Source organism: Pipistrellus hanaki, assembly GCF_964339955.1.
Source record: "Pipistrellus hanaki genome assembly, chromosome: 9".
Lineage (NCBI taxonomy): Eukaryota > Metazoa > Chordata > Mammalia > Chiroptera > Vespertilionidae > Pipistrellus > Pipistrellus hanaki.
In genome coordinates this window covers 76,507,827-76,535,591 of record NC_140511.1, presented here as the reverse complement: position 1 = coordinate 76,535,591, position 27,765 = coordinate 76,507,827, and the positions used below count along the sequence as shown (strand labels likewise).

General features: G+C 52.9%; 1 protein-coding gene across 1 annotated transcript; it reads left to right on the top strand.

Annotated features, from left to right (window-relative positions):
* Position 1: 1 nt before the first annotated feature.
* DDB1 (damage specific DNA binding protein 1) lies at positions 2 to 26,016 on the top strand. Its single transcript, XM_084893809.1, has 27 exons — positions 2 to 206; positions 1,358 to 1,506; positions 2,799 to 2,915; positions 3,258 to 3,479; positions 6,099 to 6,213; positions 6,875 to 6,972; positions 8,164 to 8,322; positions 8,857 to 8,940; positions 9,463 to 9,579; positions 10,132 to 10,234; positions 14,837 to 14,912; positions 15,070 to 15,178; positions 17,271 to 17,449; positions 17,535 to 17,698; positions 17,771 to 17,878; positions 18,003 to 18,210; positions 18,901 to 18,996; positions 19,080 to 19,191; positions 20,072 to 20,195; positions 20,482 to 20,646; positions 21,264 to 21,358; positions 22,640 to 22,810; positions 23,148 to 23,257; positions 23,402 to 23,571; positions 23,700 to 23,802; positions 24,699 to 24,822; positions 25,316 to 26,016. Exons 1-27 carry the CDS (start codon positions 146 to 148, stop codon positions 25,397 to 25,399), a joined length of 3,423 nt encoding a protein of 1,140 aa, XP_084749935.1. The 5' UTR covers positions 2 to 145; the 3' UTR covers positions 25,400 to 26,016.
* Positions 26,017 to 27,765: the final 1,749 nt, after the last annotated feature.

Sequence of the window (27,765 nt, the reverse complement as noted above, 5' to 3'; positions counted from 1 at the left end):
CCGGCCGCTCTGGGCTGCAACGTGTCTGCGGGGCGGAGGCAGCGGCCGCGGAGTTCGCCGCGCGGGTAGGGCCCCCTGTGTCTCCGCTGGTGTCCGCCTCTCTATCGTCGCGCTCTCGTCTCGACAGGCCGCCCCAGTCCCCGACATGTCGTACAACTACGTGGTAACGGCGCAGAAGCCCACCGCCGTGAACGGCTGCGTGACCGGTGAGGCTGCCAGGGCCGGAGACCCCGGCGAGGGCGGGATCTGGGGGCCCCCGAGGCCTAGGGAGGCCCGCCACCCTTGGGGCGGCCGGGCGAGTTCCGGCCCGGAGAATGGAGGGCGCCGGCGGCCGAGGAACCTCTCTTAGCCCACGACTCCAAAGAAGCTGGGTCCACATGCGCTTTTGGGGTTTAAACGCTGCTTTTGGGGGTCCCCTTTCGTCCTGGGAGGATCATCTGACCTCGAGGACAGGGACGGGCCCCCTAGGACAGAGAGCGAAGTGTGAGGTGGCCGTGCGGCGCTGCTTGGGCCCCGAGAAGGGCCTCGTGTGGTTGGGGGAAGGGGCGGTGGTGGGGGCGACTTGGGGGTCATAACTTTCCTTCGGAAGAGCCTGGGGCCGAGTGGGGGTCGGGGTGAGGGGCGGTGGAGGGGTGTGGGGAACGCTCGCCCTCGCCCAGAGCTGGACTGGATGGAGTCCTCTTGGCCTGGGGCTGTTGTTTACTCGCTGCTGGGAAGGCGGGTGAGCACGGCTCAACCCGGTGCTGGGTCTGCCTTGTTAACTCCGGGCAGATGGAGAACACGGGAATAATCAGTCCTGAACCCGGTATTCAGCAAAGCGAGGGCCTCAAACTTGCAGCAAATGCTAACTGCTGTCAGAGAGTTGGAAGCGGTGAAAGTGTGGGTGAGGGTGCTTGTTGGTAGACACTGGGAGGGCAGGAGGTGTGGACAAAGCAGTGTTTTGGTGCAGAGCTGTGACCGGGTCTGCTTGTTTGGTAAGGATTTGGCGAACATTTAGGTAAGGACGTAATGGAAAGGAGCACTGTCTCCAGCCCTGCGTCCCTCAGTGAGAGGATGCGCGTGCCCTCTCCAAAGGAAAAGGAAAGGGGAGGGTGCAGAGCCATCGGGAGGGGGGTCACAGTCATTGCCAGTTGAAGGACACGCTGCCCTTACACCCTGTCCAGGTTTCCTCGTCCGATTTTCTTATTCTGATTGGAGAAGCAGCTTTCACGGCCGCGTGAGTGAGAGAGACTGAGGTGCGGGGTCTGGTGAGATGGGAGCAGTGCCTGGAGGCAGCTGGAGCGGTCTGTGAATTAGGTGAGGATTCTGAAGCTGTGGCTTTCACCGCTGAGAGGATCTATCTCTTCTGTTCCTTCAGGACACTTCACTTCAGCGGAAGACTTGAACCTGCTGATTGCCAAGAACACGCGATTGGAGATCTATGTGGTCACCGCGGAGGGGCTCCGGCCCGTTAAAGAGGTGGGCATGTACGGGAAGATCGCCGTCATGGAGCTCTTCAGGCCCAAGGTGAGTGCTCAGGGTGGGGCCCACCTTGGAGACAGTCCAGGGTCCAGTGTTGTTTTCTGGTCCTGTGTTGTTTTCTGTCGTTGCTTGGGATGGGCGGAGCTAGGCGAAGGAGAGAAACCACTCCTTTTGAGGGGCTGGCTTTAACTTATTAAACTCTTGAACAAGCTTCCTAGAAGTGGGAGAACTTGACGGGAAAAACTGAGCGAGTGGACTTCTGTGAGAGGGGAAATGGAAGCAGTTGGGAATGTGGGTCACCATACTGTGGTCGTCATGGTGACTCCGAGCATTGGCTCTGAGTAGGGCAGCCCTGGCTTCAGTCCTCAAGAATTCTAACTTTAGCCCAAACCGGTTTTCTCAGTGGCTAGAGCGTCAGCCTGAGGGCTGAAGGGTCCCAGGTTCGGGTCCGGTCAATCGTATGTACCTTGGTTGTGGGCACATCCCCAGTAGGAGGTGTGCAGGAGGCAGCTGATCGATGTTTCTGACACTATATTCTTCTCCCTTCCTCTCTGTAAAAAATCAATAAAATATATCTAAAAAAAAAAAAAAAAAAAAAGAATTCTAACTTTAGGTGTTACTTAATCTTCCAGAGCCTTATTTTCTGTTTGCAAAATGGGGATTAAAGTTTCCAACCCCCTGGTTTAGTGTGGAGATTAACTGATTTAATAACACGGAGTGGCCCTGCAGCAAGCATTCATTGTTACGTTACTAGTTATCCCATTATTATTATTATAACGTAAATGTTTTTACTTAATTAGCCACCATATTAGTTCATTATATTGGCTTTTTTTTTATTTTTTAACTTCATTATATTGTAATGAATCTGACAAGAAGCAGTGGTTAGAATTTTAATTACAGCCCCTTTGAACAAAATATATTTAGGGGGTCTGTGTTAATAAGTAAGACTGTAGGTCCATTTTAGCTTCATTGTTATTCACAGGTTTTCCTCTTTCTCCAAATACTTGGAGATTAGAGAAGTCCTTACGTTCATCTTTCAGAATTTGAATGGAATGATTGCGATTAGCTTGATACGGAAATAGATGAAGAAATTGAATGTAGAACAGAGACGTGGAATCATGACAGTGAGGATTCGATGTTTGCCAGCTTGAGTTCTGGTCTTGCGCACACACCCTTCACCTGTGTGCACTTATGTTATATACTCACTGTAGATTTTCTCTTCAGGGAGAAAAAAAGTCTTTAAGTAATTTAGCATGCTTAAAGAACGATGTCTAAAGGCTGGCCAGGAATTTCTGTTTCAAAAAGAACCTCTTTTGACGGCATAATTTGGTTCCCAGGGGGAGAGCAAGGACCTACTGTTCATCCTGACAGCGAAGTACAACGCCTGCATCCTGGAGTACAAGCAGAGCGGCGAGAGCATCGACATCATCACCCGGGCCCACGGCAACGTCCAGGTGAGGCTGCTCCGCTGATGAGCCTTCCAGCTGGGCTGCAGGGTTCGATGGAGGGAATTGAAGTGCCGGCAGCTGTCTCCATGACCAGGGAAACAAGGAGAAAACATAGGGTTTGGGCTTTTAAAAAGGACTTCTCTAGTTTGCTCAGAGTCTGAGGGACAGGGTAAATTAAATAACCCATGGAGTTCAGTGTTTTACAGAAAGACGCTCTGACACTGGTTTCCTGCATGTCACGCAGGGGCCGCCAGTTTTACCACCCGTCCTAAGCCGTCCTGGGAAAGGGGTGCGGGGCCTCTGTGCTGTGGGTGTGAGGCTCTCCCCTCACCCCATTTCCCTCCTCAGGACCGAATTGGCCGGCCCTCAGAGACGGGCATCATCGGCATCATCGACCCTGAGTGCCGGATGATTGGCCTGCGGCTCTACGATGGCCTTTTCAAGGTCATTCCCCTGGACCGGGACAACAAGGAGCTCAAGGCCTTTAACATCCGCCTGGAGGAGCTGCACGTCATCGACGTCAAGTTCCTCTACGGGTGCCAAGCACCTACCATCTGTTTTGTCTACCAGGTACCCGGTTGGGAGGAGAGGGGGAAGCCGTGTGGTTGGGCAGAGCAGTGCGTTTTCGCTGCATGAACTGCCTGGCTTTCGTGGGCGCGTTGGCAGTTGTACTTAATGTACGTTTGCATGTGGGTCAGGTTTGGTTTGCGACTTGAGTGCAGTGGTACTTCCTGTGGAGGAAGCAAGCTCCGAGGCTTGCAGCAGGATTAATCCGTGGGGATTTTGTAGGGTGACCCAGTTTGTACTTTGTCTTGGTCTCTTACAGCATGCTAGGGGATTATTAAAACAGAGATGGGCCTCAGTTAGCGTGTCGTCCCAGTGTGCCAAGGTTGCCGGTTTGTTCTCGGTCAGAGCGCACACAGGATCAGCCAATGAATGCACTAATAAGTGGAGCAGCAAATCCATGTTTTTTCTCCCTTCCTTCCTCTCTCTAAAAATATCGATTGAAAGAACTTAGGAGAAATGTTGTGGAAGTTGCCTTCACCATGTCTTGGTGATGCCTTATGTATGTCTTCTAAGAAAAGGCTGGCATTTTACTCCGAGCTCACTTTCTGGTGCCTCGCTGGCTCTTGGCTTCTATTTTAGTCCGCTTAAACCTTCAGCGGAGCGGACGGGGGCAGCTGTTCTCTGGCAGATTTGTTGCGGAGGCAGGTGGCAGAGCGCTGGATTAACATGCCTGTCTCGGTGAGACCTAGGCCTTTTCTCAGAGGGCCACGCAGCATGAGGTCATTCTCCTGGCATGTCATTGAGCCAGTGACGGAAGGAAGCAGCCCGGGTCCGGGTGCCGTGTGGCCAGGGAAGCACGGACAGCTGTGTGAACTGTTAGAATACACTGACATGCACTCTTGTAGATTTCTTAGTGGCACTAGACGTGCTCTGGTTCTGAGGCTGGTTGGCGCAAGGTTCATTCTAATAAGTTGAAACCATTTAGGAAACTTTGCTCTTTTTTTTTTTTTTTTTTAAATATTTTATTGATTTTTTACAGAGAAGAAGGGAGAGGGATAGAGAGCTAGAAACATCGATGAGAGAGAAACATCGACCGGCTGCCTCCTGCACACCCCCTACTGGGGATGTGCTCGCAACCAATGTACATGCCTTGACCGGAATCGAACCTGGGACCTTCCAGTCCGCAGATCGATGCTCTATCCACTGAGCCAAACCGGTTTTGGCACTTTGCTCTTTTTTACAGCGTATTAACTAGCAGAGCTGAAATAAAAACTTGGAATTCCTCTCCCTTCAGTTTTATAAATGTCAGGTCCTTAAAATTCTGACGGTGGTTATTCTGGCTGCATGTCCAGCCTTGGGGCTGCCTGTGTGACCGCCTGTCCGTTTCTCTGTGTCTCAGTAGGCCCAATCCAAACCCCAGGCTAAACTTTTTGTGAAGTTGAGTCTTACCTCAGTCACTGATGGGAAAATGTTTTCATCAACTGGAAATTATTTTATCTCCTGTTTTGTGTCAAAAGTTCCATTTGACAGTATCTACAGGAAAGTGTTTCAGGGACTGTCACAGTGGCTAAGGCGGTCCCTGACCTGGAAAACCTCTGAATTCCTCTCATAACTGTAAACCCTGGTCCGGCCTTTGAGGCCATCCTTCCCCCAAGCCCAGCGCTGTATCTCGCAGGGATGACGGCCGCTCCCGGACAAAGTGAGTCATGGTTCAGAAAAAGGAGGGGCGCTGGTGTTGACAGCGGAGGCCTGGAGGTTTGGACTAATTTGAGAGTAGCAATGTGTCCCGCATCGGAATGCTTTTAAGAATTTAGCAGATAACTTTTTAAAAATTTGTGTGTATTTAGCTTCTCAATAGGTTTATTTTTTTCTCTTTAGCTGGAGAAAAAAATTTCCTTGAGGCTAAGAAATGAATGTAGAAAGCGCGCGCGCACACACACACACACACACACACACACATTTACGTATTTACTTAGTATCTTTTTTTTATTTTAAATAATTCTTTTTAATTGATTTCAGAGAGGAGGGGAGAGGGAGAGAGAGAGAGAGAGAAAGAGAGAAAGAGACATCCATGATAGAGAATCATGGATCTGCTGCCTCCTGCACGCCCCACACTGGGCATCAAGCCCGAAACCCAGGCATGTGCCCCGACCGGGAATCGAACCCCTGACCTCCTGGTTCATAGGTCGACACTCAACCACTGAGCCACACAAGCCAGGCTGGTATCTTGTAGTGGTTGGTACAGTATAACAATTTTATTTTTTTCTAAATTCTTGTTGTTAATCCTCATTTGAGGATATTTTTCCCTTTGATGTTTAGAGAGAGTGGAAGGGAGGTGGGCAGAGAGAGAGGGGGAGGGAGAGAGATTAAGAAGCATTGATGTAAGAGAGACATATTGATCAGTGGCCTCAGGGATTGAACTTGTAACCTAGGTAAGTGTCCTTTACTGGGAATTGAGTGACCCTGTGACCCTTTGGTGCACAGGACGACACTCTAACCACTGAGCACACTGGCTAGGCTCATGTTTTCTAATCTGTAAGCCTTTATTGGTTGTTGCTGTTGGTAACAGTAGCTTCAGTGACAATACCCAGTCCCAGGATGGGAAGGCTGACATGGCAGGAAGTCATATGCTCAGAGCCCCTCTCCTTCCCTCAGGCTAACGATCCCACCTTTCCCCCTCAGGACCCGCAGGGGCGGCACGTAAAAACCTACGAGGTGTCTCTGCGAGAGAAGGAGTTCAATAAGGGCCCCTGGAAACAGGAAAATGTCGAGGCGGAAGCTTCCATGGTGATTGCAGGTTGGTTGGGGTCCGGGCCGTTCCCTGGATCCTGCCTCTCCTGCTCTGCCCTCCGTCCAGCGCTCAATGTGGCAAGCGTGTGCTCAGCGTGTGCCGCCTCTGGACGTGCTTCCTTCCCTTCTCCGTTTCTGTCTCGGATTGCCTTGTTTTTCACTCCCCCAAATAGAATTTTCTCCTATACGGGATTAACTGTAAAACACTAAAGTTGATCTGTAGAGTGGCAGATGGCAGATGGCTATTTTATTTTGAGCATAACATTTAAAAACGGACAGGGGCCCGTGGAGTTTATCTCATCTGACGCCTTCGCTGCACAGAGGAGGAAGCGGGCCCGAGGGGATTGCCCAGGCCCGTGCCTCCTGACAAAGCCTGGGCTGCACTCCAGACCTGCACGACCTGGTCTGGGCTCTGGCCCGCACCACGCCGTGTGCCCCAGCGAGTAGAGAAACCTAACACTCCTCCTCAGTGCCAGTTGGCTCCTCAGTGACGGCTCTGATGATGGGGAAAACAGCTCAGGGACAAGGAGGAAAGGAAAGGCTTAGTTAGGGCGTCTTTAAAAAAGGTGACGATGGTCTGCGTTTGCCTCATGTAACTGGACGAGTGCCCTTGCTGTCTCGAGTCGGGCAGCCCCGCGCAGAGCCCTCTAACGGCCCTCTCTCCTCAGTCCCCGAGCCCTTTGGCGGCGCCATCATCATCGGGCAGGAGTCCATCACCTACCACAACGGGGACAAGTACCTGGCTATCGCTCCTCCCATCATCAAGGTGAGCGGCTTTTCTTTTTCTCTTCTGCCCCCCACCCCCCACTCCCATTTGCCCTGCTCCCCTTTTTCTCCCCATGTGTCAGGAGGGTCACAGGTGTCTGCGGTCTGTCACTGAGTGTGTGAGACAGTGAGGTCATTGGGAACACAGAGGCTTGCCTGCTGGTGCTTAGGAAGAGCTTGCGGGCTCACTGTGAGCGAGAAATAACAGAATAGGTCTGTCCTTTCCATCGATTGGCCGGGCTAACTTTAAGAAGGGAAAGGTTTTGCAAATTTAAGTATTTGCAGTGTTCGCGTCATGTAAAGTACTATAGTGATAAATGATACAGACTTTTTAAAAAATCCTCGAGCCAAAACCGGTTTGGCTCAATGGATAGAGTGTCGGCTTGGGGACTGAGGGGTCCCGGGTTCGATTCCAGTCAGGGGCATATCCCCAGTGGGGGTGTGTGCAAGAGGCAGCTGATCAATGACTCTCTCTCATCGATGTTTCTAACTCTTTATCTCTCTCCCTTCCTCTCTGTACAAAGTCAATAAAATATATTATTAAAAAAAAAATCCTCGATATTTTTTTTCCTTTTTCTTAGAGAAAGTGGGAGGGAGGGAGGAAGGGAGAGAGAAACATTGATGTGCGAGAGACACATCAATTGATTGTCTCCCGCACATTCCGACCAGGGATCTAACCTGCAGTCCCGGTGAGTGTCCTTGATCGGGAATCAAACCTGCGGCCTTCCAGTGTGTGACCAGTGCGCTCACCACTGAGTCACACCTGCCAGGCCAGATTATATAGATGTTTGCCAGGGCAGATTACATAGACATTTAAAAACTAGTCATAGGAATTCCAAATCTTAAAACTTAAAATCATAAAATTTAAGCCTTGAAGGTAAGTAACAATCTATAGTAGCATTAGTGCAGGAGGTGAACGGAGGCAGGAGGGTACATTAACAAAACTTCTGGCAACATTTATAGTCCATGAGTAATTACAACTGCTTTCTAGTCCTCTGTTCCTAGTTTCCAATAGAGTAACATGTGACCGAACCTTTTAGAATAACATGTTGAACTCCTCAGACAACTGTCCTCAAAGTGAAGCGCCTCTGGTTGCACCAGCACATGCGATGCTGGCGGGTGGGAAGGAGAGTGGTTTGCGCTCTGCTCGTGGCAGACTCTTCACCTCTAACGACTGCCTCCCTCTTGGCAGCAAAGCACGATCGTGTGTCACAACCGCGTGGACCCCAATGGCTCCCGCTACCTGCTGGGGGACATGGAGGGGCGGCTCTTCATGCTGCTCCTGGAGAAGGAGGAGCAGATGGACGGCACGGTCACCCTCAAGGACCTCCGTGTGGAGCTCCTCGGAGAGGTAGGCTCCTCCTCTGCTGCGTTCTCCTCGGGGCACTGACCCCACTGTGACGGGCTCCATTACCCAGCAACACGTGCCATCCTGCTGCGGAAGTTGGTATTGGAGGGAGTGAGATGGAGGGTCTCAGGCAGCCAGGCACTTCCTAGAGCAGAAAAAGCAAGCAAGCAAACAGGAGGGAAGATGACCCTAACGATGCTTACATCACACCTGGGAGGAGGGGTGCAGACGCGGTAAGAATTACGCAGTGTTTTTAGGGGTTTCCAGTAGTTTTGAGGCGATTGAAGTTGGGATTAAAGGGGTCATTTGGAGCCGGCACCTTCGAGATAAATTACAGGTTTCTCCGACTGCAGGGATGTGGTCAGCGGGTAGTCAGGAACGTCAGTGATCAGGCCGTTGTGTGGGGTGGCCTGAGGTTTGGAATGGCGAGCTGTGGGCACCGCGGCTGCGGTGTGTGTTCTTGGCGCGGCCAGAGGGGAGGACGCTGTTCGGGAGCCACAGGCGTCCTGATGCCCCCGTGCTGTTGGCCTTCCCTAGACCTCGATTGCCGAGTGCTTGACGTACCTGGACAACGGCGTTGTGTTTGTCGGGTCTCGCCTTGGTGACTCCCAGCTTGTGAAGGTGAGAGATGTTTTCTTCTCTGGCTGCTGCCCACGGCCTCGCTGCTGTTTCGTCAGGGTCCTGTGCTCAGTGCCCCTCAGGATTCCCTCCGCTCACCCTGTCCCTACTGTCCAGCTATCTGCTCGATCGCTTGTGCGCCTTGCCTTGACGAGCTCTCCTCATGGTTCACGTGGGGCTGGGTGCTGTGGGGAATGGTGAGCAAGACGCAGCTCCGTCTGCAGAAGGTCATGGTCTAACGTGCTGCCTCCCCTTTAGAATGAACGTTTTGGACCACTGCAGAAAATATCTGCAAACGTTTTCCACTGATTTCTAAACTGCTTCATTAGAAACCCCTGCCTGGTTGGGGTCGCCTGTGGGACATGTTCCTTTGTCAGCAATCCCCTCCGCAGGCGCACCCCCCCCCCCCCCCCCCGCCCACAGGGAGGGCACCCCCGCAGGACGGAGGTTCTGTGGGGTGAGACCGTTTCTTCTGGGGTGGGGTCTGCTGGGCATGCTGCAGGACTGACTGCTCTTTCTTCCTAGCTCAATGTGGACAGCAACGAGCAAGGCTCCTACGTGGTGGCCATGGAAACCTTTACCAACCTGGGGCCCATCGTGGACATGTGCGTGGTGGACCTGGAGAGGCAGGGGCAGGGGCAGGTAAGGGCCCTCCTGGGACGGTGGTTGTGTGCCCACTCAGCTGCCCTCCTGCGTTTGCCTAAGGGGGGCGTGTACTGCACGTGACTTTTAAGAGCCTCACTCAATAAGCCAGTGGCAGAAGGGTAACCGCCTTTTATGAGTGCCTATCTTGGTCTGCCAGACACTTGATACACATCATCACCGCACAGCACCCTGGCAGATAGGGGTTCTCGGCCATCTCAGAAGGGCTGAGAGAGAGTCAGAAACGCGACCAAGATCCCACAACTAGTAAATGGCAGGTGTCTGATTCCAGGTCCTGTGATCTTTCCAGTAGCTGGGCCCCGGGTGGAGTGGGAGGGAGCTGGCGGTAAGTAGCAGGAGTCTTTGCTTTTTGGACTGGGATGTGCTTCCTGCCCTGTCTGTCAGGACGTTGGAGAGACTGTCGAGTCTGCATCCTCAAACCCAGCTCCCCAGGCAGGCTCCTTGGGTCCATGTGCAGCTGCTGTACTTGCTGGGCCTCAGCGTGAAGGCGCAGGCTCGGGGGGTGTTTAAAAACCTTGTCTCTCTTTGCAGCTGGTCACTTGCTCGGGGGCTTTCAAGGAAGGTTCCTTGCGGATTATCCGGAATGGAATCGGAATCCACGAGCATGCCAGCATTGACTTACCCGGCATCAAAGGTAGCCTTTCGTGATGTAGGGTGCAGATCTTACTTGAATGACCGTGGCCTTGGCCTTGTTATATGTTGGGAAGGCAGTTGGGTGAGAGCTAGAGGAAAGCTGATCAAAAAGCAAAGAAAGAAGAAGGTCCTGGTGCAGTGGAGTGGTGGAAGCTGAAACATGCCCAACAGCTATAAAGAACGCTGCTGCCCAACATTGGATAGTGAAGGGGAGAATGGGGAGAGAAGGTTTCAGGGTAATTTGGGGTTGTGTACAGGGAGCTGACAGCCGCCACGGGAAGTGGGGACTGAGATCACAGGAAGGGAGAGTAACTTCAAGGACAAAATGCAAATCTTCAAGCCCAGGAGAGTGGATGTAATCAGAAAGATCAAAGAAAGGTACAGAATGAAAGACTTGCAGTATATAAGCAGTAAACATCACTTAATTAAAGTAATACAACAGGACTGACACCAAACATACGTATGAGTATCTGTATCTCCTATGAGGGACCTGGCACCCTATGTACATGGGCTAAACTCACCTATTACAAGGAAAAGGTGATCAGACCGAATCAGAAAGCAAAACCAGTTTAAAGTTGTATATATGAGCTACAACTAAAATGAAGAAATTCAGAATGTAAAGAAACAGGATGGGAGCAGAAAAGAAATAGAGGTTTATGAATTGGAAAGGAAGAGGTCATATAACTAACTGCAAAGCCCAAGAGAATCAACTGAAAAACTAGACTAAGAATTTAATAGGGTGGCAGGTTATAAAATTAATGGCCTGAAGTCGGTAACTTTAGTTTAAAGATACCCTTGCTGATTTGGTTCAGTGCATAAGAGCATCGACCTGCAGACTGCAGGGTTCCAGGTTCGATTCCAGTCAAGGGCACATCCCCGGGTTGTGGGCTTGAGCTCCAATAGTGGGCATGCAGGAGGCAGCCGAGCCATGATTCTCTCATCATTGATGTTTCTTTCTCTCTCTCACACACACAAACATACATACATGTATACACACACATATACATGTATATATACACAAATGTAATGAAAGTTATTGTTTTAAAAAAACACAATTAGAAGGTATAATAGAGGGAAAGGTAATTTGCAATAGCAGCAAAAAAGGTAAAATATCAAGGGATAAGTCTAACAAGAAATGTGCAAAATCTATACATAAAACTTGAAAGTACTCTTGAAAGATTAAAAGGCTAGCTTGTTCAAATAAAAAAGATACAGCCAGGTCTTACAAATCTTTAGAAAGCTGTTCTGACTTTTTATATGTGATGTATCAATATCAGTAGTTTTTTCCTTGATGACAAGTCAGTCCAAATAAAAAGAGCAAGAAACAAGAAAAGCCAGGAAAACTTAAGAGCAGTGATGCAGGACAAGCCTTATCAGCTGGTAAAACATATTAAGCCCTGCCTGGTGTGGCTCAATGATTGGAGCACCAGCCTGCATACCGAAGGGTCTCGGGTTTGATTCCGGGTCAACATTGGTTGCAGGTTCAATCCCTGGCCCAACGGATCTGTACATCTCTCTCACGTTAATGTTTCTCTCTTCCCTCCTCCTAAAAAAGCAATGGAAAAATATCCTTAAATGAGGATTAACCAAATACATATCTATTTACTATATACATTATATATATATATATATATATATATATATATATATATATATATATATATATATATATATATATATATAATGTATATAGTAAATAGATATATATTTATATATATATAAACTAAACAAAACACTTAAACTTAAGAAACAAAGTGTGGTTTGGTGCAAAATAGGCAGTTCAGAAATAACAATAAGTGACTCGGAAGTTCAGAAATAACAATATATGCGGGAATTTAGTGTATGATAGTGGCAGCATCTCAGTGAGATAGGTGATTCTTTTTAATAAATGATGTTGGGGTAACGGACAATTGGGAAAAAATAAGGTGGAACGCATACTGTACATGTGCATCTTGCTAGAATCTATTGGGTCGGCAACTAAGTAATTGCGGATTTTTAAAAGAATTTTTTCATAGAACTAAATAACTTTATTCTGTAATGTATTGCCCATTTTGATCAATGACCTTTTGCCATCTTTCAGGCAGCATCATAATCCCACGTTCAAAAAACTTCTGGTTTTTATTAGCAAAAAACTGAATCAGGTACGATTTGACATCATCATCATTATTGAAATTTTTACCATTCAAGGAGTTTTGTAAAGATCGAAACAAAAAGTAATCAGATGGTGCAAGGTCAGGACTATATGGTGGATGTGGCAAAACATCCCAACCAAGCTCCATTAATTTTTGCCGAGTGACCAAAGATGTGTGTGGCCTTGCATTGTCATGATGGAATACAACACCTTTTCGATTTGTCAATTCGGGCCGCTTCTCTTCAACTGCATTGTTTAATTTCGTTAGTTGTTCAATGTAGACATCAGAATTGATCGTTCGGTTGGGTGGTAAGAATTCAAAGTAGACAATTCCTTTGTAATCCCACCAAACTGATAACAAAACCTTCTTTTGATGAATATCAGCTTTTGATGTTGTTTGAGTTGGTTCACCTGGCCTGCTCCACGATCTTTTCCGCTTGATATTGTTGTAAACAACCCATTTTTCATCGCCAGTTATCAGTCGTTTTAAAAATGGATCATTTTCATTACGTTTCTTTAGCAAATCGCAGCTGCTAATGCGTTGCGTTAACTGTGATTCTTTCAGTTCGTGAGGAACCCATGTATCGAGTTTTTGAACATAGCCAAGTTGTTTTAAGTGATTTTCAATGCATGTATGTGATACATGAAGCTTCTCTGCAATCTCACGTGTTGTACTGTGACAGTCTGAATTGATTATTGCTTTGATTAGGGCGTCATCAACTTCAACTGGACGACCAGAGCGTTTTTCATCTTTGAGTGAAAAATCACCAGAACGAAATTTGGCAAACCAATTTTGACGCTGCCGTTCTTTTAAGGCTTCGTCACCATAAACAGCACATAACTTTTTATGAGCTTGCGATGCGTTTTCCCTTTGCGGAAATAAAAAAGCAAAATATGACGAAAATGTTCCTTTTGATTTTCCATTTTTCAACGAACGCCAAATGAAAACTACAAAACAGATCAAAAAACTTTTTTTACTGATTAACAGCTGAATAGCCAACTATCAAATAACAAAATGTGTTTTACATTTGTACTACGTCTGCAAACCTAAAAATTCAACTGAAGCCATATATGTGTGAAACCCGCAATTACTTAGCTGCCGACCCAATAAATGATCAAAGACTTAATGTAACAAAACGAAGCCATACCAAAGCTACGAGCAAACGTTGGTGAATTCCTTTCTAATCTTGGAGTGGGGAAGGTCTTTTAAACCATGACTCAAAGTACAGGAGCCAAAAAGAAAGACTGATAAATTCAACAAGAGAAATAAAACCCTCCTATGTGATAAAGACAAAACACTGAAGTAGGAAGAAATGGCAAACTGGTTAAAAACATGTTATTTTCTAGCCAGAGACCCATTCTCCCTAATTTAGAAAAAAAATTTTTGGAAGAGCACAGATTTCCTGTCCTCAATTTGGCAAAGACATGAACGGACAGGTTACAGGCCTCACTTTGTATTAAAAGAAATGCAAATCAAAACAAAATAGTGCTAGCATTCTTTGCCAGGTGACCAAAACCTGGAAGTTTAGCACCTCATGATGGTGAGGCTGAGGAGCTGGTGCTCGCAGCGATGCCTCCCAGCTACAGCCCAGCTGCTGACCTACCGGCAGCCCCAGTCTGGGCGCTGCCCACAGCCCTTCATCTGCAGCAAATGACATAAGCGCCAGATTATTCTCTGTGGCCTGAGTGTCGCAGCAAAACCCACTGAGAAAGTGCCCAGCAGCAGACTTACTAGTAAGCTGGCACAGCCACATAATGCAACACCGTGCCGCTGGCACCCACAGGGCCTGCTCGGTTCTGATAAGGGCTCGGCATGTAATGAGAAAGCAGGCCGCACAACAGTATGTAACGGGCTCTTGTGCTTGTGTTTGCTTGTGATACAGTGTTTACCAGTTTCTCCAAATTACAAAATAAAGTTGAATTATTAGCCATGTTACCTCAATACATTTAATTAAATTGGAAGGACAAACTAGAAACTCCTATGATTTTTTAAAAATACATTTTTTATTGATTTCAGAGAGGAAAGGAGAGGGAGGGAGGGAGAGGACAGGGAAGGAGGGAGAGAGAGAAACATCAATAATGAGAATCATTGACCGATTGCTTCCTGCTCTCCCCACACTGGGGACTGTGCCCTGACCAGGACTTGAACTGTGACCTGGCTCATAGATTGACATTCAACCACTGGGCCACACTGGTCGGGCTTGAAGCTATTCTTGATTACTTATTTGAAGGATGGGTTAGAGGGAGGGGTAAAGGAGTAAGACTAATGTTATATTTAAAAAAAAATAGATTTTTAATTATGCAAATGTATTACTGAAATCAGATTCAGAGTCTTACTACCCCGGGGGAACACAGTGTGTGCTTCAACTGAGGACATATTCCAGATTCTCCTCTCTCCCCATGGGGGCAGCTGGCCCTTCCTCAGATGTGTTGGTCTGTGCCGTGAGTCTTAACCCTTGATCTTTGTTCCAGGCCTGTGGCCACTGCGGTCTGATCCTACCCGGGAGACTGATGATACTCTGGTGCTCTCCTTCGTGGGCCAGACAAGGTGAGCTGCGCCTGGCTGGCTCTAGGGCTCCTGGGAAGGCGGCGGGCATTGGGCCAGCTCCAGGGGCTCCTGGGAAGGTGGCGGGTGCTGGGCCGGCTCCAGGGGCTCCTGGGAAGGTGGCGGGCTCTGGGCTCACCGAGGCTCCCTCCCACTGCAGAGTGCTCATGCTGAACGGGGAGGAGGTGGAGGAAACAGAGCTGACGGGGTTTGTGGATGAGCAGCAGACCTTCTTCTGCGGCAACGTGGCTCATCAGCAGCTTATTCAGGTAATGGCTGAGAAGGGCAGGCCCCATGTCCTTGAATTTGACCTCGAGTGCAGCGCAGAGCACCCCGGATTTTACAACAGCCCGTGTTTATGGCTCTAAAACACTAAATTACTTGATGACCCAATGCTCAGCACATTCAGCAGCTCTTCACTCGGGAGTTGTACTTTTAATGCCGTTTCCTCTGCAGGTGTGTGTGTTGTGTGTTGTCATGATCTTCTCTGGCCGGGCTGTCCTATGGATATGTTGAGCTTTACTGTTTTAATACTTAGACCCTGTCTTCTGAGACACTCATTTTCCTCTATAATATTAACTCGTACTTGTTGGGTAATATAGAAAAGCACAAAGAAGGAAAACAATTCGTCATAACGCTACCAAACTGATTGTTGGCAGCGTTTTGCACATATTAGTTATTAGAATCAGAGCTCTTCTGAGTGTGCCTGCTGTGGGGCTCTTGTCCTGGAGAGCCTGCTTGCTGAGCCCCGCCCCCTCACCCCAGCAATCTTTATGTTTGGGGTGACCCCGATGCTCTTTGATTGGCATCCCCACCGCACCACCTCACCTTTTTGAGCTGTTCTCCATTCTGGCAGAGTTGGTGTTTGCCAGTGGAGATCAACACTTGAGTGCCTGAGGGTCATTGAACTGCTTCCACCTTCCATCCTCTTGCCTTCCTCTTAGCCAGTCAGCGGTGGCGGACTTGGTAGGAACTGGAGGGAAGGTTCTTCCCGTCTGGGCTGAGTGTGGGGGGCTGGTGCTGATTGCTCTGTCTGTGCTTTCTAGCTTGTGGCCTGAGGACTGGCACAGCTCGCAGATCTATCATAAAGGGCTTTCCTCTCACATATGAGCTCCATTTTGATGGTTAAGGTGAAGTGATACGTAATGCCATCAACCTGCCCTTTGTTTCTTTTCAGTGATGAAATAAATTTATAAAATGTCAACACAATTTTGTGATTTGTACACAGTAAAGAACTTGGGTATTATAAAGCCTCACAAGTTTACATCATGACATAGTTGACACCTTTTCCAAGTAACTGTACATCATTGGCTAGTTCTCCTTTTAAAGAACACTCTTGCTCGCTTCTGCAGCACGTTTCTACATGACTGTGTGTGCCAGGAGCACCATCAGTGGTAGTGGCTGCGCGGTCTCTGCATGCCGGGAACACACGCCTCTCTCAGCATTCCTGCCCCCTACACGGTGGCTGTGGGCTTGAGAGACCCTTCCCTCGCTCCAGGGCCTGAAATTAGTGTGTTGGAAGTTGCAGGTCGGACTGGCTTAAACATCTCTGCTTTCATTGATACGCCTGTGAATGCTGAATGCCAGGTTTGCAAAGGGGTCAAGATGTGTCATTCAGACCTTGGTCTTGGCTCTTGGGTTGCCTGTAAGGTGGTAAGAATGTTGACCACCATCTGAGGATCCTGTCAGCATTATGACCTTGATAAGTTTTACATCCTATAGGTATCTACAAAATGAAAATAACAAGAGTTAGAGTGCTTGTTCTTTCCAGCTCTAAGTTCTTCATTTTAATGCTTTACATAATACGTTTTTTTAAAAAGTTACAAGAGTCACCATGAAGTACGCTTCATGAGTAGACACCATGGTATCTCATGAGTCTGTGATCTCATTTGCTGTGGTGTATGATACTGTGGTCAGTGTGAACAGCTAATAAGTTGACTTTATGACCAAGAATTTTTGGATGATAATGCGTGTTGTTACCAAGTGTATCGCTTTTGCTTTTAATGGGTATTATTAAAGTTGGTATGCTATAACATGTATTAAAGAAAGGACTTGATATTTTAGAGGTCTCATTTTGGGGGTTGATAAAAACTGCTGGGCTGGCGTCACAGGGGCTTACGCTGCTGGTTCCTTTCCGGAGCCTCACTCAGGCGAGAAGCAGCAGACCTTCTTTCCGGTGGCAGGTGTGCACACTGTCAATTGCTTGAGGCCAGTCTTCATGGGGCTTCAATGAAAAATAACATTGTAATTCATCATTGCAGGCTTTGGGAAAAGGTACACAGTGAAGGAGGGCTTCCAGAGCTCATTCCCAGGGCAGCTGTGGTCCCTGCCAGGCCTCAGACACAGAGTTTCTCCCTCTAGATCACTTCTGCCTCCGTGAGGCTGGTGTCTCAAGACCCCAAAGCCCTGGTGAGCGAGTGGAAGGAGCCGCAGGGCAGGAACATCAGCGTGGCCTCCTGCAACAGCAGCCAGGTGGTGGTGGCCGTGGGCAGGGCGCTCTTCTACCTGCAGATCCACCCGCAGGAGCTCCGGCAGATCAGGTGTGTGCCGTCTGCCTGCCCTCCTGTCCTCTGGGCCTCCTCCACCCTTCGGCTCCTTCCCTCTGCCATGTTCCTCTCTGTTCAGCCACACAGAGATGGAACACGAAGTGGCCTGCTTGGACATCACCCCCTTAGGGGACAGCAATGGGCTGTCCCCTCTTTGTGCCATCGGCCTCTGGACAGACATATCGGCCCGGATCTTGAAGCTGCCCTCGTTTGAGCTCCTGCACAAGGAGATGCTGGGTGGAGGTACGGACCTTGTGCGGACTGGGCTGGGGTTGGTCGGAATGTGGGGCGATAACTGATGTGCCGCTCCCACAGAGATCATCCCTCGGTCCATCCTGATGACCACCTTTGAGAGCAGCCACTACCTCCTCTGCGCCTTGGGGGACGGGGCGCTCTTCTACTTTGGGCTCAACATCGAGACAGGTGAGAGCAGCGCTTGCCGGGGGAGGCTGGCTTGTCGCCGCTCGGCCTGAAGGTGCTGCCTGGGGACCTTCCCAGCCCAGCTGTCGCCCTGTCCCTTTCCTCCCTTCTCCGATGCCGTCTCTAGGCCTGCTGAGCGACCGCAAGAAGGTGACGCTGGGCACCCAGCCCACGGTGCTGAGGACTTTCCGGTCGCTTTCCACCACCAATGTCTTCGCCTGCTCTGACCGCCCCACTGTCATCTACAGCAGCAACCACAAGCTGGTCTTCTCTAATGTCAACCTCAAGGAAGTGAACTACATGTGTCCCCTCAACTCCGATGGCTATCCTGACAGGTGAGCCTGTGTCTGCAGCAGGAGCCAGCATTGAGCCTCGTGGCGTTTTCCTCAGACCCTCCCCTGCATCCTCCCTAGTGCCAGTCAGGACAGAGCTGATGGGAAGGCAGCGCAGAGGCGCTCAGAGCTGGCTGCCAGAGAAATCCCGGAAGCTTTGTAAAGTGCAGATCTTCTGGACTCCTTAGTTCTGATTCCGTAGACCTGAGGTTGGACCCCAGAATCCTTATTCTCAGCAAACCTCAGGTGCTTCAGACGATGAACCTGCAGCTCCACTTTTATTTACTTTTTATCTGTTTAACCCGCAGCTTTGGAGATCATTGTGTAGTTACCTAGAGCGGACACCGGCGTCCCAGCACTGCCTGGGCAAGTGTGAGAATGGCAGGGCATTTTCTGGGGGGCAATCTGGTTCAGCAGCCCGCCAGCAGAGGTGCTGTTGAAATCTGTTGTAGATGCTGATGCTTCAGCATTAAACTAACAGCTCGTCAGTCAGCCTAGGCCACCCAGAAAGTTCCGTGACCTCCGCGGTAGGACCAGGCGTCCGGATTGGACGTCTCCCAGGCGCTCTTAGCCTCGGCATCCCACTGCCCTGGAGCAGCTGGTGGATTCTGCCTGGCTTCCTCCCCGTGGGGTTCCCTCCGAGAATCCTGTCCTTCCTGGAGTCTCCTCACTAAACCCAGACCCTCTTTCCAGCCTGGCTCTGGCCAACAACAGCACGCTCACCATCGGCACCATCGATGAGATCCAGAAGCTGCACATCCGCACGGTGCCGCTCTACGAGTCTCCCCGGTGAGGCGCTGCGCGGGGGAGGGGGCGGTTGGGGTGGTCGTAGTGCGTGGAGGACCAGGTCTCTGACAGGCACTGTTCTGCAGGAAGATCTGCTACCAGGAAGTGTCCCAGTGTTTTGGGGTCCTCTCCAGCCGCATCGAAGTTCAGGACTCGAGTGGGGGCACAACTGCTCTTAGGCCGAGTGCCAGCACCCAGGTGAGGGCAGCGGACAAAGATCGGGCCTGATGCAGGGCCAGGCTTATTTCAGCTTTCAGGGCATCTGGTCTTAATCTGCTCAGCTCTGCCCGGGAGAGCGCAACCATGAGCCACGGGCACAGCTGACTTCAGGAGAACTTGCTGTAAAACAGGCAGGAGCTGGATTTGGCCCCCTCACTGGAGGGTTGAGAATTCGGGGTACGGGTGGCTGTCGGTGGCTTTGCTGCTTGGTAGCTTTGCAGGTTGAGTGATTCTCCTCTCATCATTGGGCACTTTGTAGGGTGTGTGTAGTGGGGGGCAGCGTAGCATGATAGTCAAGAGCATGGGATTGGAGTCTGACAGGTTCACTGCTGGCTGCTGACCTCGGGCAAACGTAGCTTTTACTTTTTCTCATCTGAGTGCTAGTGACAGGCCACTCCCGAGTTGCGCTTACGGGCAGGTTGGCTGAGTGCCCCGTTCCCGGTGCTCTGCCTGTCCTGCCTGATCTGTGATAGGGCTTCTTCCCTAATTCCGAGAGGTCTTCCGTTTTCCTGTTGCTGGAAGTGCCCCCTGCTGTTCCCCTTGGGAGAGGTGGAGTCTGTTGCTCTCTTAGGTACCCTGCTTCCTCCTCAGCTTGGCTGGATGGATGTGGCATCGCCGTCTCAGTGATCTCTGCTGACCCTTAGATTCCCGTGCTGTTTTGGGCCACTGTCAGTTCCAAAGGGAATTTAGGTCCGTGTCCGTCCCCATGTCCTCTGAAGCCCGCTCCTCAGGTTCCACTCGAGCTGCCAACCTCCAGAGTTCTCGCTCAGACGCGGTCTCTGCCCTGGTCCCGTCGGCCCCAGCCTGATGCTGCCAGCGCGGTCTGCTCTCAGGGTGCTGATGTCCCTTCTGTCCCCAGGCCCTGTCCAGCAGCGTCAGCTCCAGCAAGCTGTTCTCCAGCAGCACCGCCCCTCACGAGACCTCCTTCGGGGAAGAGGTGGAGGTGCACAACCTCCTCATCATTGACCAGCACACCTTCGAAGGTGCGGGCGCCGCCATCTGTACCTGCTGCTCCCTAAACGAGGCCGCCGGTCCTGATGTGTTTCAGAACTTGGTGGTCTCTGTGCTAGACCGTCCTCAGCGAGGAAGGCAGGAGGGCTGGGCCCCCTAGGCCAGGGCAGGCTGGGGAGGGAGTCTGGGGGGGCAGGAGTAGCCGGAGGCGCGTGCACTGGCACCACCTGGGTTCTGCCCAGAGCCGCTCTGCGAGCCTCCAGCGCAGGGTTACGTGCGTGTGGGTCATCGCCAGTCACCCTTTGCCCTCTCTTCTAGTGCTCCATGCCCACCAGTTTCTGCAGAACGAGTATGCCCTCAGCCTGGTCTCCTGCAAGTTGGGCAAAGACCCCAACACGTACTTCATTGTGGGCACAGCCATGGTGTACCCGGAAGAGGCGGAGCCCAAGCAGGGCCGGATCGTGGTGTTTCAGTATTCGGATGGTAAGTGGCCCGGTCTCCAGCCTGGGAGAGCTTGGAGGCCTGAAAGGAAGCGGACTGTTCCAGGTTTCAGAGCCTCAGTCCGCAGTGGGAGGACGTGTGGTAGTCGTTGCGCCATGAGCCTCTCCCTCCTCTCACGCTGTCGCCTGAATGCGTTCTGGAGTAGATGAGCGGTGGCATGAACGTGCGAGCATGTGCTGCTGCCTTTTCTGCTCGGGGAGAGGCAGAAACGGGGAGAGGCGAGAGAGCGGGAGGAGAATCCAGTGCTCAAGTGAGAGATGAATCCTGGTTGCTCCGCATTTAGGATTCTATCCCCCTTCAAGGCGGTGTGTTCACTCCTGTCTCCCCTCCCTATACGGTCCTAACGACTGGTTTTCAGCCCAGAACCCTTGAACAAGTGGACACGATGGAATTGGTCTTCCTCTTGAGAGAGCTGGGCACTCCAGGCAAGGAGCTCGGGGACATGACCTTGAGGCTCATACATCTGTGTGGTGACCCCAGTCTACACGGGCTGTGTTTCCTGCTGTCAGAGGAGCTAGACCAGAGGGGGACTCAGTTTCCTTTGATTAGTCAGCGTGGGCTCATCAGGAGGAGACTCAGAGTATCTCTTTCTCCCCCAGGAAAGCTGCAGACGGTGGCCGAGAAGGAAGTGAAAGGGGCCGTGTACTCCATGGTGGAATTTAACGGGAAGCTGTTGGCCAGCATCAACAGCACGGTGAGGCCCAGCCACGGGCTGTCCTCCCTCAGCTGCGCACCTGGTCCACAGGCTGTCTCCCCGTTTTCCTGGGCCTGTGTGTCCAGTGCTAACGATAAAGCAGTGGGGGGCCTGTGGCTGGGGGCCAGGGGTTGGGTTGGAGCAGGTGTCAGGCTTGGTTAGGTGGACTGCAGGAGCATCTGATCCGAGTGCACGTGGGTGTGAACCAGGGGAGTCCCTGCTCAGGAGGGTCCTGTGTGCGGAGCCGCTGTCCTCACAGCGGTGGGGTGCGTGGCCTCCCGGTCATGGGGGTGCTCACCAGCCCAGGGCTCTGAGCCCTGCAGGTCGGGGGTTTTTGTGGAGACTTCATCCTGTGGGCACGAGGGGTTACCTCGGTCTCCAGCCCAGTCCTCCCCAGGGGAGGGTGGACTTCAAGTTCCAAGCTTGTAGTCATGGCTTGGTCTTCCGAGTGACCACCCCATCCTGAAGCCAGGGGTCCCCAGGAAACTCTGAGGGGCTCGGAGGCTCCGGGAAAGGTGCTTTGAAGTCGGGACAGAGAATGAACCTGTCTTAGTGCGATGGCCACACCAGGAGTTCGGTGTCGGTAGGCAGCAGGATGAGGGAGGCGTGGAGCCAGGTGAGCGGTGGGTGGAGATGGCAGCGGGTCATGTTCGTGGCATTAAAGCTCAAGATCCAGGTGAAGTCACGTGAGGGGGAGGGAACAGGACCTGGAACTGCCTGCCAAGGCAGCTTCTCCCGGGAGTTGAGTGTGTCTGTCGGCCGATGTCCAAGCATCTTCATTCTCTTGGTGACGTGGCTGTGACTCAGCGACAGTGAGCAGAGGGGAAGGAACCCGGCTGGGGCTCCGGAGTCTTAGTTACTTGAGGCGGTTGACTCTCCTGGCATGTCCCTGGGCTTGCGTCACAGGTTTCAGGAGCAGACATGTTAGAGAAGGGTTCGGAACAGGTGGGTTTTGGGGAGGCAACCTTGTTCCTTTCTGATGGCAAAGTTGGAGATGGATCTTCTTTCTAGAATATTCTGCAGGTCTGCCCCCAAACTCAGTCACAGGAAGTCGTCTTTTGTCATCTTCACGGTGGTGCTGGCACTTCTGCTGGCGTAGCATTTGTCTTGCCGCTCCTTTTTCATGTTTGAGGTGCTCGCTGCTTTCATAGCTCGTAGATGTAAATGCTGGCGTGTTCACGCGAGCCCTCGTCAGGCTGTTTCACAGCCTCGTGCCCTGGTGAGGGCTGAGGGGAGACGAGGACAGGCAGACAGTCCTGTGAGCAGACATGGTGCCCCCAGGTGCGGCTCTACGAGTGGACGGCTGAGAAGGAGCTGCGCACCGAGTGCAACCACTACAACAACATCATGGCGCTCTACCTGAAGACCAAGGGCGACTTCATCCTGGTGGGTGACCTCATGCGCTCCGTGCTGCTTCTCGCCTACAAGCCCATGGAGGGCAACTTCGAGGAGGTACGGGAGCTGCCTCGCTCAGCCGGGCCCTGCCCGGGGGCCTGTGGGAGGGCAGGCAGCCCTGGGAGACCGGGACATTCCTGGAGGGCACATCCTGGGTCGGTGAGGTCTTCCTCCAGCCCCTCCCCAACCACGAGCAGCTCCGTTGCGGGGTAATTGCAGCCACTGGCTGCGTCGGCCCGAGCGGGGAGAACCTCTAGCGTGGCCGTTGCCACGCCGGGCAGGGCCTCCTCGGGCAGGCGCTGGTTTCTGGCTGAAGGACGGCGGGCCCAGCTCCGGCTCCAGGCGCTCTGCTGACCGTCCTCTGGTTTGCACCCGCTCACCCGCACGCCTGCAGATTGCTCGGGACTTTAACCCCAACTGGATGAGCGCCGTGGAGATCTTGGACGATGACAATTTCCTGGGGGCTGAGAACGCCTTTAACCTGTTCGTGTGTCAGAAGGACAGGTGGGTGACAGCGTGGGAGGAGGGCCGGGCCGACGGGTGGGAGAACAAGCCCAGGCTCTTGCTAGGAGAACAAGGTCACAGGCAGCCTCTCGGGCAGCCCCCGCCGCGGGCTTCGGGTGGTGAGTTTGTCGCGCTGCCTTCCAGCGCGGCCACCACCGACGAGGAGCGGCAGCACCTGCAGGAGGTCGGGCTCTTCCACCTGGGCGAGTTCGTCAACGTCTTCTGCCACGGCTCCCTGGTCATGCAGAACCTGGGCGAGACGTCCACGCCCACGCAGGGCTCCGTGCTCTTCGGCACGGTCAACGGCATGATTGGTAAGGGCCACCTGCTGGGCTCCCACCGGCCTCGGAGGGAAGAGCAGGGAGCGGGCCTCCCCCCGCTGCCGCCTGGGCTGCCTCCCTGCCCAGCAGGCTCTGCAGCTCCGGGCTCCCTTGCTCCGCAGGGCTGGTGACCTCCCTGTCCGAGAGCTGGTACAACCTCCTGCTGGACATGCAGAACCGGCTCAACAAAGTCATCAAGAGCGTGGGCAAGATCGAGCACTCCTTATATCCTTCCCGAGCAGCCGCCTCCGGGGAGCGGCCGGCCAGCTGCTCCGGACACTGCTGTCCAAGAACCCTGACGGCCCCTGTGGGACCAGGCCCTTGGGAGCTTAGAGGACAGTCCAGCGCACAGCCGTAGGGAGGAGCGTATAATTAACCCGTACGTATCACCACGTCACCTGGCTCTTCTTGGAAACGTACATTTATGTCCCTGAAACCTCTGGCCTCTTGGCATCGCAGGAACTGTCGGTTTCTATGACAACAGAGGAGCCTCCTTTCAGAGGTTGTGTTGGGACAATGGTGTTGGGGGGCCCTTACTAGAGAGGCTGGCAGGAGCTCGGGAAATGAAGAAGCTGAAAATTCCAGAAGCCCGAGGATCAGCCCTCCCAACCCCAGGGACACCCAGGACTCACATAGTGGGCGTTTGTTTATTGTGGGAGATTTGGAGACCACCCAGTCAGGAAGTGGGTGCAGCTGGGGGCTCCTGCTGTGAGTCTGGCATCCGTCAGGCTGTGACAGGGCAGTGTGGCCTAGCTGTCGCTGGGGGAGGGCTGAGGTGTAGGTGGGGCATGCCTCTCCTCTCACTGAGCCTAGTGGGGTGAGTGAGCTGTGCAGACTGGCTGGGCCTGGAGGAGGGGTTCTCCGGGGGTGCACCCGCCCACCGCCCGCAGCTCTGGAGCCCGAGCTGCACTTTAGAATGCTGAGTGAAGATCGCCCTGCTGAGAGCTGTTGGAGCAGGTGTGATTCTCCGGGTCTCGGTTCCAAGGTGGTCCGGAGAGCAGTGAGGGTTCCGGCTGGGCCTGTTTCCTCTTCCGGCCCCGGTGGTTCAGCTTGTGGCTGAGCAGAGGGGGTGGCTGAGGGAAGGGCATCTCCACGGACGGCACGTTCCTTAACTCCTCCACCTGGAGGTCCTTTCACACGGAGCGAAAGACAGAACCGGCCACCGGCTTCATCGACGGGGACTTGATTGAGAGTTTCCTGGACATCAGCCGGCCCAAGATGCAGGAGGTCGTGGCAAACCTTCAGGTGAGCTGTGCGGTGTCCACTCTGGGCGCCACACAAGCCCTCTGCAGGCCTGGCTCGCCGGGACCGCTGAACCCCGGCGCCTCCCTCCTCGCTTCCCAGAGACCAGTGGCCCCTGTCTGTCCTGCTGCCCAGGGAGTGGAGTCCGAGGACCAGGAGATATAACTGAGCTCGCCTCCTGGGTCCCCACCAGGCGCCCGGCTGTACCCAGGGGCCGTGCGCTTTAGCGGAAGGCACCTCGGGCCATGTTGGGGTTCCGGCAGACCCACAGGAGGGAGGCAGGGCCAGAACCCCACCAGGAAGAGAAGGGCCCTGGAGCTGCAGTTTGGGGTGTTGCTTCCTAGAGCTGGTGCCCCTGGGGACCATCCTATCCTGGAAGTGCGGCCTGTCCCCCAGGCGGCAGCTCCCAGCCAGCTCATGGTCAGTAGACCTGCTGGGCCACACTCCAAGGGGGGAGCCCCTCGCAGTCCGCACACCTTCCTCCTTCCCTCCGCAGTATGACGACGGCAGCGGAATGAAGCGAGAGGCCACCGCCGACGACCTGATCAAGGTTGTGGAGGAGCTGACGCGGATCCACTAGCCGGGCGGGGTTCCCTCTCGCAGAGCCTCTGGGGAGGTTCACCCTCCCGTCTCCCCTCCCCCGCCGCTGTCTTCTCGGCCACGGGAAGCCTTTCCCTGAGCTGCTGTCCCAGAAGCCACAGTCACCGTGTGGAAATGGGGGTTTCTTAGAACTAAACCCGCTCCCAGGACCCGGGGAGCGGCTGTCTCCCTGGATTTTTAATGTCGCACCTGCTTCCGGCCCCACGCGGGACACCAAGCCTTGGTGCAGCCGCCCTTCCAGGGAGGGGTGTCTCCACGGCTGAGGGGACGCTGTGTGTCACACCCGTGCGCTGTCCTCTGCTATCTCTATTTAGGTTGGGGTGTGGGGGGCCTTGGGGACACGGGAAGAGGGGCGGGAAGGGTTCATTGTCTTTGAAGTGAGGGCTTCCTTGTATTTCCTTCTGTTGCCTCTGAGAGCTCTGGGTCTGGAGACCTGACCACCAGGCCCTGGGTGCCTGAGCATAGAATCTGGAGATGGTGGGTGGTCCTCCAACCACAGCCTTTCTGTGTCTGGGGGGCTGGCTGCCTGCAGTGAGGAGGAGGCGGGAGGGCGTGATGGTGGTTAGTTTACCAAATAAAGTAGAGTCTAAGAAGAAAGATCCGTTTGTTTTTGCTTTTCCTCCCCCCGCCCGCCAGTCCAGTATCCCGGTCACACTGCCCAGTGTCCCGAGTTCACTTCCTACATCGATGGCAGCTGCTGGGCACCTGCCGCTGCTGCCGGAACAGGTCCTCTCCCACTCGCAAGTAGTGAGTGAGGTGACGCCTCACCTCCTGGGCCATGTGCGCTCCACGGTGCCGGGCGCTGGGTTTTTGATTCCCTGGTCTGTGGCTCCTGACGGCTGCATCTGCTTCCCAGCCGCCTGTCAGTCACCTGCTGGGCTGGGGGCTGGGCTGCCTTCCCGGACATGGGTTTGCAGCAGATGCAGCTGCCACAGCGGCCCCCACACGCCCCAAAGCCACAGGCAAGTAGCCCCTCATAGGCCTCCCGCCCTATGGGCACACACCCTTTGGGTTCTGGCTTCATGTCCTTTGTGTCAGGTTTGAAAATACAAGTGAAGGCATATTTGGGGTTCACCTTTCTGTCCAGCAGATAGCCTGTCTTTGGCTCGGTGGGTCCACATTCCCACCTGTGATCCAGTGGGAATAAAGGCTGCTCTGTCCCCACAGGGGAGTTGGGTTGATCCCAGGCGAATTGGCCGGCTCCTTTAAGACCAGCCTTTGATACAGTTTCAGGAAAGTTGTGGTTTCAAGTTCAAACTGGTTTTGAGAGATTCAGGTGTAAAAGGAAAAGGCAAGGAAGCACCTCAGCTTTGGGGTCTTCGGAGCGAGTTCCTCCCGCAGAGCCGTTCCTTCGCTGCCCGTCTTCCTCTCTCCTGGGCCTAAGCCGTCAGGACATCCCCTGAGGATTCCCGGACTGTGAGGGTGCAGGCCAGGCTGAGGAACCCCTTTGTCCCCCCCCCTCAGTGCACCGGGCCTCTAGTATTTAAACAATATAAAGACACAACAAAAACACCCAAGGTTTTCCTTTGTTATGAATGCACAGCATCATGGGATTGCCCCCAAAACAAATTTTAGTAAAAGTGTTCGAGCCAGGTGTGGCTCAGTGGATAGAACATTGGCCTGCGCACTGAAAGGTCCTTGGTTCGATTCCAGTCAAGGCCACATCCCCAGTGTGGGGTGTGCAGGAGGCAGCCGATCAATGATTATCATCACTGATGTTTCCATCTCTCCCTCTCCCTCTCTGAAATCAATAAAAATATGAAAAAAAAAGGCATCTGAAAGGAAAAATGCAAGAATCCAGGCTACTGTTGGCATGCCACGTCCATCTGTGGCCACCAATGTTAAGGCCCGGCAGGCAGTGGGCGGCCGCTGTGGAGGCAGGACCAAAGGAACAGGTGGTTCAGGGGGGAAGAGTGAGCACTTCCAGACAGCGGTGATTCCAACGGGACTGGTCCCGCATTTCACAGGCAGTGAGCACCTCATCCCGGGAAATGCTGAGGCAAAGCCTCAGGGGGTGGCGGGTGGCTAGGGACGATTCTGCAGAGAGAAGGCGGGTGTCCGCGTCCTCCGCGGGATGAGCCTGGCCGCCACCTGCTCACCACTCCCCTGCCCGCCGCTCGGACTGGCCCGGCAGCTGCAGGGGCTCCCAGGCCGGCCGCGGCGGAGACCTGCAGTCAGGCAGGCTGGGGCCGGCTCGGCACGGCCCAGAGGTGGAAGGACGCAGCACCTGGACACCGGCATCGGCTCCACCAGCTCCACGCCTGCCCTGCTCCCAGTCTCTGCCCCCCGCGGGCCTCAGCCTGCCGCCCACGGCCCTTCTCAGGAAGCCGAATCCCAACCAGGCCA